General features: G+C 39.5%; 1 protein-coding gene across 1 annotated transcript; it reads left to right on the top strand.

Annotated features, from left to right (window-relative positions):
- Positions 1-2,158: 2,158 nt before the first annotated feature.
- On the top strand, positions 2,159-10,273 carry LOC139732228 (sulfotransferase 1A1-like). The gene is made up of 6 exons (XM_071643104.1): positions 2,159-2,309; positions 5,199-5,458; positions 7,424-7,547; positions 8,105-8,202; positions 8,884-9,076; positions 10,164-10,273. The coding sequence occupies exons 1-6, from the start codon at positions 2,159-2,161 to the stop codon at positions 10,271-10,273; spliced, it is 936 nt and encodes a 311-aa protein (XP_071499205.1).
- The last annotated feature ends 32 nt before the right edge of the window (positions 10,274-10,305 follow it).

Below are 10,305 nucleotides of genomic sequence, written 5' to 3'. Positions count from 1 at the left end.
ATTAAAGAGAGAATAGCATGTTCCAAAGAGATCAATCTTGAGTCTACAATTAAAAACAAGAGCCAACGTATAATCGGATTTAACAACGAATTCTTTTTGGACGGGCAGAAAGGTAGGAATAAATGCTATATTTCATATACGCAACAGGTGAGAGCGTTTGCCGTGCACATGCTTGCGCTCACGTGTAAACTTCACGGTTTCTTCTTATCCGTTTTTTCTTTCTTATTTTGGCCCCTTTTACCCATACATCCTTCTTTCCTTTTTATATGATTACAATGGGTAATTTCGAACAGTTGTATAATTGAAAAGATTCAGATGCTATATAGCCATAAGTACACACGCTTATTTTCAATGGGAGTTGTAAAGTTGAGAGGTACTTGATTTGTTTGTATATCATATCTATCATGACAAGGAACGCTATTCGCAGAGACAGAAAGGTGACAAACTTTTATTGGTGACAGGTATATTTTGGTGGAGGTATATAGTATAGCTCGGGTATGTTTTTGTTTACCCTATATATCTCTTACTAGCTTCCAGGAACAATCTATTGTGAATGAAAGAAAATCAATATTGGCTGGTTCGAAGTTCAATCACTTCATTCATATAAGGCAAGCTCGGCTGTTTTTTTTCTTTTCTCAGTCATGATAAGCTATAGGTAAGGTCACGTTGTCCTCAAGCGAAAAATAAAACAAACGGTACTTGGACTGAGCAGGAAAGTGTGTTTGTTTTGTTTGTTTGTTTGTTTGTTTGTTTGTTTGTTTGTTTCCATCTGAGAAGATGGCTGGATAGCCCATATTCAGCTACGTTAAGCTGGTCTTCCATGGGGTCCAGTTGGATGTGAGGTGGGACCACTTCACCGGGTTAAACACCCTGCTCTTTGCGATGAATGAATGAAGCGGGATCTTTTACGTGCATGAGTTGTTACTATCTCACACACGGGACCTCCATTTTATGTCCTATCCGAGAAGAGGGACAGAGTGTTTTGCCTCTTGCTAGAGGGGACAGTATGCTAACACACAACATTGCTCAATCCAGACTAGGGTTCGAACCCGGGCCGCGTGATCGTGAGGCAGACGCGCTACCGACTGAGCCAACTCACCGCGTCTGATACAGGGTTATGTACCTATACACCTCCAGCGCTTTTACTTGAAACAGGATAACAAACCAAGTTGTCATTTTCCAGTATGGTTTAACATTTCAAACGAAAACAAGCACGTAAACATCATATATACTAACGATCATTCACTCAGTCAAAATAACTTTATATGGCTTATATGAGTTACGCGGTGGTTGACCAATAATGGTTTGTCAAAAATGAAGACAGTTTTTACTAAAATCACTTCCTTATCAGACGTCTAAATGTTTGGTGTATATTTTTGAGGGAGAATGAATGCCCTCGAAGGTGATATCAACTTGCGGCCTGTATGCAGTGAAACGGCATTAGCAGATTTGAGAACATTTTGAAAGAGATGTGACAAACGTCTTAACGACAAAATATCTTAACACTGCATTTGTTTTCTTTTGTTTTTGCTTTCGTTGTCATTGCATTTAATTGTGCTGACATGATTTTGTGATATTACAAAAAAATGCAAAAACATGTTAAAATCTACTCTTTTTACAAACGGTACTTTTATTTTCTCTTAGTATATCCATTACTATCCACTATCAACTTGAACAGGAAGCGGAGCTCATCTAAATATGAACTCCGCTCCATTTCAACAATTAACTTGAACTTTTGCTATATAAGAATTGGCGTAATTTCACTTTAATTTCAAAGAAAATGTTTTGAATGGTGAAAGCGGAGTGTTGATGTGGGTGGGACCTCTGACTCGTAAAGAAAATGAGCTTAGATATCATATAAATTTTAGGAATAAGATACGTTACGATGAGAATGAGTTACAGTTCCACTTTTGATTAGTTTAGCATATGCAGGCTGCTTATTACAGTCCTCACTTGTTCTTCATCGGGTTCGAGCACTGTGAAATACAAATACCTACATCCACAATGAAGGGTAAATACAAGATTGGTTATTATGATCAGATATACATTCGGATTATTGCATGTTATACGTTCCCGTAGTTCGCAATCATTTTCATGCAGCGTTCTCTCTTTTTTATTTTCAATTTGCGTGATACAGGACCGAAAGACAGTAGCCAGTATGGAAGGAAAGGAACCTTCATCTGCCCCTGGTGTGCACATATACAAAGGGACTGTGCTTCCCAATAATGTGCTGGACTCCAGTATTGAAGCAATGCAGACATTTGAAGTTCGTCCAGACGATATCTGGCTGTGCACCTATCCAAAGTCAGGTATACGATTTCTCATGGGACTGCATTCCATTTAAACTCCTAACACGATAAAAAATACAGATACATTGTATGTCAGGATAGTAATTGAAATGACGAGTTTCATGAGAGATTGAGTGTGGTAAATACGCCGGTCATTCCTAGAGGATATGACTACAGTTAACAGTGAAAATATAGTATCATACCTATATTTTTGTATATATACACATTTGTAGCTACCTAGCTTGATGGATAGATACACTTGATAGGGAAAAAAAAAATCAATTTCATGCTTCTTACGCACGCCTGCAATAGAATAAGATTAAATATCAATATATATATATATATATATATATATATATATATATAATGTGATATTGAAAGAAATTTTATCTACTTTTATGCATATATGATAACATAAGATAAATCTTACGCCCAATAATGATCACACACATTTTTCTCTTCTAAGGTGTAACAGTGTTTAATTCACCTGTTCTGTCTCATACTTTGTTTCGGAAGTGTTGATTCTTAATTTGTTAGCATTACACCATTTTATAACGTCTAGTAAATTATGTTCAACTTCCTTTTAGTCAATATTCTTAATTCCAGATGGAAAAGAATGAAATAAACTCAAATCATTTCAATTTATTTTATACAATGACAAAAACCATTGTGTACGAGTTTTGTTTCTATTGTTACGAGGCATGTACTCATCATCGCATTATGGTTTATTTTGTTACATCTTTTTTTCTGGTTTTTTTTAACCTTCGAAGGGAAAATTTGTCTTATCATTTAGGCGTAAAAATCCTCTTTATCTTATCCTACCAATGTAAACGAGAATAAAAGTATCATATGAAACATATTTCATTCGATTCTATTGAACATTAACAAGCGTTAACTCTCTTTTTTTATGAGTACCTGGTAATTGTGACAAAAATGCACCCAGGACAGGCCCTCTGCGGCCAGAAAAAGAGAAGGCTTCCTGTCGCTCAGCACAAGTCATTCACTCTCAGAGCTATTTACAGAGTAAGAGATAGAGGTTTACAGAGTTAATACTTCTTACCACATAGACTTCCAGGTGCCAGTGTGGAGAATGGCAGCTTGTTAAGTATACGTTTAAGACATCTTTTACTGCTAGGTCGCAATCGCACTACCCTATGACATTAATTAAAGACTCCCGAAAGTAAAGAGTTAATTATTTTTTTATTTCATTATGAAGCCAAAAACAGTAGATCCCTGTGGGAAGCTTACGTTAATTCATTCATTGCCGATGTTTCAGTTGTACGCATAAAGTAGGTATATGCAAGAGATTCAGTTATTGGTAGAGTTAATCTCCTTATGTTTTTCGAAGACTCTACCTAAAACAATGGAGACCTGTCTGAAACTTTGATTAAGCCTTTGCACATTTCAGTAATGCCGCAGAAAAGAGTTTAGGTAATGGAAGTGTTAATTTTGTTATATGTTAAAAGAACCCCCCCCCCCCAAACAGGGGGTCCTTGTCCAAAACTGCATTAAGTCTCTCCCTGTGGTAGAATGTGCGGAAGGTACGCCCAAGGCATCTAGCGATTTGTTACGTGGTATAAGGAGTTAATTAATTTATGTTTTATATGAAACCCCGGAAAGAAGGTACTGGCGAGTGTGGTGTTGCAGATAGGGTAACAGATAAGTCGGTAAGATCAGACGCCGTATCTAAATAAAGGGATTGAGCGGAGATATTTTGGTCATCGCTTGTATGGTTTGCTTTGTCTAAAATGGGAGAAACGAGAGTAGTTTTTAATTAAGAAGTAATGACCAAACGTAATGTAATGGTTTTCTTTATCTGCCCTTCCATTTGAGTGGTCGGGAAGGGTATAAATGTGTCCGGGTTTTGGTCTGGAAATCAGAGAGAATCCGACGAGGATCTCAGAGAGCAGACAAGTTCGAAACAAGGTACGGTTCTGGCCAGGTAGAGGCATTGGGTGCTGCAAGTCCCAACATAGAGCAAAAAGCAAATTTGGTTTGTAAGCTACGAGTTTATTTGCACATCGGTTTACCCCGGGCGAGTTAAATCTGTTAAGCCCCCCCCCCCCCCCCCCCCCCTTCCGGGCGGCTGGTCGGAGTCGGTGGGGAACAGAGGATAGCACAGTCGGTTACTGAGCATCGGCTCGGTAATAGACATGGGCAGCGAGCGGCCCGTGCACGCAAGTATCCTGAGTTTCCTCACTGCCCAGTTCTCCTCCCTCCACTGTCAATCTAGTCCGTTTATAGTTTAATCCGTTAAATCTGTCCCCCTTTTATGAATATGTTAATTCTGGTTGGTAAATATAACGGTAGGTCGTGAGAACTTGACCTCGGCTGATGCTGTTTTGGTCTGGCAGAGCCTTATAATAAAAACATTAGGAGCAGCACCCGATGTCCTCGTGCCGCCAGGCTCGAACGTCATTTTCCCATGTGTTTCACGTCATGATTTGATGAAGTAATGTTTTGTACCACCCAACTCGATATTTGTTAAAACCAAGTTTCACGAGTAATAAAACCTAGTATCTGAGTTGTGCTCAGACTCCCAAATGAACTGTGTGATCCGTGAGCTGCTTGCCCACTGACTGCTTAGACTGCTCGCTACCAGGAACGTTTGTGTGTGCCGATGTAGGACGACGCTGTTGTGATGGTGATGTTGGTGCTATAGTTATTGGGAAATCGTACAGACATAGACACACATCCCAGAGAGACACGAGTATACATATGCACACAGACAAGTATATAGATTCCTCGCCACGTTGGTGGTTATAAATCATATCACAGAGGACACACACCACGACTTTTCGCCACATTTATGTGGGTGTGCGTTTGTTTGTTTTGTTTTTTATTTCAGAACATTACATTAAACGCACAACTCTTTCGTTCCTCTTAATCTCTTTGTGCATCTTTTCGAAGGAACGCACTGGATGTTTGAGATTGTTGGTCTGATCCTCACCAAAGGGGTGCCAGAAAAGATCGACCGGTCACTCGCCACCGGCACCGTTGAGATGATCGACATGACGCAAAAGATGCCGGCTACCCGCGAGGAAGAGCTCAAGAATCCTTTGGACCTTTCTCCCTTTGCGGATAAGATTGCGAAGGCGCCGTCCCCTCGTGTCATTATCACCCACCTTCCTCTCCGCTACTTGCCGCCAAACCTGGAAGAAAGAGGGAGGGTACGTCAGAGCAAGTCCAGTCTGTCAATTCAGCTGAACATCTTTTACCAAGCATTACACATCAAAAAAACAGACAAAGATAGACCACGAGTGGATTTGCGATATCCTACAAAGTAAAAAAAAAGTGTTATTATCATTATTATTAATATTATTATTATTGCTATTATTACAATTATTACCATCATCATCATTATTATCACTGTAGTGTATAATGTTAAGGAGTGACTTTATACGATATGGTGTAATTAATCAACTCAATAAGGGAATGAAGTGGTCGGCAGCTGAGCTTCTCGATCTTGTACCCACCAATGCCCTTCATTTTGGAATGGAGTTAGATTCTGGTCTGATCTAATCAAGCTCTCTGAGATCCTTGAAGCAAAATCTCAAATTAAATTTCTTAAAATCTTGTGTTTAATTGTCTTATTCTGATCACTGGAAATATCTTTGTGCACTTACAGTAAAATCCCAACCGGGTGACGAAATTTATGTACCAAATTGTGACTAAACTTTCATATCTTAGGTTAATCATGAACTCTACAATTATCAGTGCATTACGTAATTTCATAATAAATTCATTACATTATCGACACATTACGTTCTCAACTTATGCTAGAGTCACACACGGCCGGATTTCGTACTGGGTTCATAAGGAATTAAAACCGTATCGACCCGGTTCGAGCCGTAGAGACCCGCATTGATCCGCATCGTAACCCGTGTCAATTCCTGATGGATTCCGTGGGCTACGATACGGCGGTGAAAAAATTTTTGGTCATGTTTAAAATTTTGTCACGGATTTCAATTCCATATTGATATCCGAATTGACCCGGTTCGAACCGCATTGACTCGCATCAACCCGCTGCTACCCGCAGCGCAAAACCGTATGGACCCTTGCCGTATACCGCATTGCCTTCACGCAACGGATGATGACAAGGTTTACGGTACGGGTCGAAGCTTGTCGGCACAGGTCGATAGGGGTCGAAAAGGATTCAGTTAAGGATTTATTAAGCGGATTTTTATACTGTTCGATACTTGTCACGGGTCTCTACGGCTCGAACCTGGTCGATACGGTTTTAATTCCTTATGGACCCGGTTCGAAATCCGGCCGTGTGTGACTGTAGCATAAATTTTTCTCAATTCCAAAAAAAAAATGAGACTTAAACAAAATATGTGAATATCTAAAGTGAAAAAGAATGGAGACCATGTTTAGAATATAAGGACGCCAGGAAGATAAAAGAAAATACATAGTAGCACGGTATTCTATAACGCTATAATTGTGTCAGTGTCTCAAGCTCTGTTGACGTTATCAGCAAGTTATCAGTTATAACAAAAAAACAACAGTGACAACGAATACATCTCCACTTCACGCAACGGATGATGACAAGGTTTACGGTACGGGTCGAAGCTTGTCGGCACAGGTCGATAGGGGTCGAAAAGGATTCAGTTAAGGATTTATTAAGCGGATTTTTATACGGTTCGATACTTGTCACGGGTCTCTACGGCTCGAACCTGGTCGATACGGTTTTAATTCCTTATGGACCCGGTTCGAAATCCGGCCGTGTGTGACTGTAGCATAAATTTTTCTCAATTGCGGGACTAATCCGGCTCATTTTCACTCGGATGAAATCCGTTTTGTGACCCGGCCGTGTGTGACTCTAGCATTAATTCACCAATCATTACTTTAGAGTCTACATTGTACAAGCTTCTGCTTTTAAGCAAGTTCTTAATGTTACACTTTATCAAATCTGTTTTATATAAATCTGTTTGTTGTTGCATTTTTCTTTTGAACAAGTGCAAAGTGCACTACTTTTTCTTCTTTTTCTTTTCTTTGTTTCTTTTGAACTGTGGCACAATGAATCAAACAAGAAATGCCATGTTTATCTAAAAAAAAAATGCATTTTATGATCATCCATGGAGTTCTAAATGCTGCAGAATGTACCTTCAGACGCTTTTTATTTCAAATCACAGGTCATTTGCGTGGCTCGCAACCCCAAGGATGTCCTGAACTCACTCTACAACATGGTGATGAGGGTTGAGACCAAGCCACCGGACTTTAGTTGGGAGTTATTGCTGGGTGTATTTCTGGAAGACAGTAAGTGCACTCTACCATGATAGTGACAACAGGAATACATTTTAAACGTTTACCTCTCCACTACCCGAGACATGGCTGGCGCAACGTTTTAAAAGTGTGTGTGTGTGTGGGGGGGGGGGGGCAGTTCATATTTCTGGTGCTACTCACGGATTTCCTCAACTGACAAGGGAAAAAAAGATAGATTAATAAAAATTAAGGTCTTCAGCGCAACTTTCTGCTGCGCCAGTTCCGGGTTTCTTCAACTGGCAAGCAAAACACCACACACACGCACAAAACAAAAAAAAAAAACACACACACAAAAAAAGTAACCACTTCTTTTTTTCTCGTGCAACTTCCTGGGTTAAAAAAAAAGTAGGGCCAAGTAGTTAGGCCCTATGTATTCCTATGTATTATCCCCCCCCCCCCTCCACCAACCCTCCCCCCTCCCTCCTTGCCCTGGCCCCGCGAGAGATTATTTGATTAACTCATCTTCATTTCATTAGGATTCAAAAAGTACTAATTATTTCTGATGACTCGTATCATATAATATTTTGCTTTATTTTCTTCTTGTGCTGCAGAAGACGCTTTTGGACCCTGGCGTGATCACGTCAGGGAATTCTGGAAAATCAGGGAAAAGAAAAACGCTGCATTTTTCTTCTATGAGAGTATGAGAAAGGTAAACAGAAAAAAAAAAACAGCAACTCGATCACTACCATGTTTCGTTCATTCTTTAAGGATTAGCATTCAGCATTTTTTGTAAATGGCATGGAAACTGAGGAGAGCCTCCTTCCTATACGGATATTGGCAAAGTTGATAACATAAATTTTGACAGCAATGATAGATATATGCAGATACAGCACATCAATCGCAAGCAATACGGTATCAATTCCTTTGGACAGAATGGAAATATGCGATGAGGTATAAGTATGATACTCTGGATTTGAAAACAGGATATCGCGTGGTTCAAATCTTCCCTCTTGCTTTCCACCAAGGACGAGATGTTCAGATGTCCCTCGCTACCGAGCTGTAGGAATAGATATCTGGCGTAAATGCTTGAGCAAAAAGATGGTGAGGTAGCAATGTAGCAAATGTTAGATTTCAGCTTGTACCCTCCCCTATAATATTTCTTACCGCTGTGTCAGTTTTCAATCTACCTATGTACTATTTCCGACTTCCTGATGGTGCGTGCACACGATGCAATTAATCTCGAAGTAAAAGGATATCGTAACTTTCCTCTGTTCAACGAACATTCATTCCAATCACAACTTCACAGATGCTTTATAATGACTTTGGATTAAAAGACAAACAACAATAACAACAGTCAGGTCACGCAACAACGTGTTCATTTCGCAAATAGGATCCAGTGGGCAGTGTCCGAAACGTAGCCGCCCATATCGGCGTTGACCTGACCGCCGAGGAGCTTCAGAAGGTGGTAGAGCACAGCTCGTTCAAAGGAATGAGTAAGACGTACGCGACCGGTGAGGCTAACGCGAAAGAAGGCAACAAGGTCTTCTTTGAACAGATCAAAAGCTTTCCATTCTTGGGCAAAGGTAAAAGCCACGACCCCCATGACTGCCTTTTCCCTAACCTTCTTCTTCTTACCTGTTATCTCCCTTCTCTTAATCAAATGTTAATCGTCCAGTTTCTTCTCAGTCTGCCACATGCCTACTTCTTCTTTTACCCCCTTTTGCCCTTTCTTTACCCTTCTTTGAAATCCTTTCCTAATTTCCTTTATCTTTACTTGATCGTTTGTTTTCACCCTTACTCTCTTCCATGTTACCTGATTGTCATCTCTTTCAGCTGTTTATCAGCTCGCCCTCCATTTCTTCTTTTCCTCCTCCCCTTCAATCCAAATATGTAAAATCACATTGAGTGGTAGTTTTAGTTTTGATTTGTACGCATGTGTTTTACTTTTTAACCTGACGATTACGATGATTATTGTTTAAGAGGTTAAAGGTTTAGAGTTGGCTGCCGGGTGGAAATCCAGGAATCTGCCAGATTAATGTTGAAGTTTAAAAAAAAAAATTAGTTAATGTATGAATATGATTATAAATGAAGTTAGTGATTGGATAATTGTATTAGAATTTTATTGTGTTTTTCATGTTTTAAAGTTTGATGTGGGTCATGGCGTTAAGGGGTGGGGATCAGGGGTTGAGGGATAATGTTTTAGCTTTGAATGATTGTTTGCTGTTATTTAGGGGCAACATGTGTGAGCTCACATGCCTACGGGCAATAGTGAATGTCTTGACTTTTGTGTGCCCTGACCCTCATGTTGTCTCCATTTATTTCATATTCATTTTGTGTAACGTGTACAGTACAGTGTATTCCTTTGTAATATTCATTCTGGTTTTTGTTTCATGTTTGCAATGTTTATTATATGTATCCTATACTCTTTACCTGGTCGACTGAATAATGATAATAATTATAATAAATCTCTTTCTTTTCATGTACCTCTAACGTCCTTTGATTTAACATGTTTCTGTCTTTTTAGATTTATCACCACTCAAGTTTGAATTTTTCTAGAATTGTAGATTATGAATTACATGACTTCATAATTTCTAATATTCCCCGTCATTTGTAAACCGTTTACGCCTTATGGATTCACTCATGGCAAGTTTTATTTCGTTATTCTTGCAGGCTATTCTGGACAGTGGAAGGATCGCTTCACCGTGGCTCAGAACGAAATGTTTGACAAATGGTACAACGAAAAGATGACAGGGGAAGACCCTACTTTTCAGTTTGAATGATCGCGTCATCTCATATGGGAGTTAATGCGTCT

This window comes from Diadema antillarum, unplaced genomic scaffold (genome assembly GCF_040938485.1).
Source record: "Diadema antillarum isolate AM-2024a unplaced genomic scaffold, OU_Dant_1.0 seq00000406_RagTag, whole genome shotgun sequence".
NCBI classification, from domain to species: domain Eukaryota; kingdom Metazoa; phylum Echinodermata; class Echinoidea; order Diadematoida; family Diadematidae; genus Diadema; species Diadema antillarum.
Note: the sequence above shows the minus strand (reverse complement) of the source record. Positions and strands in the feature narration are given on the sequence as shown.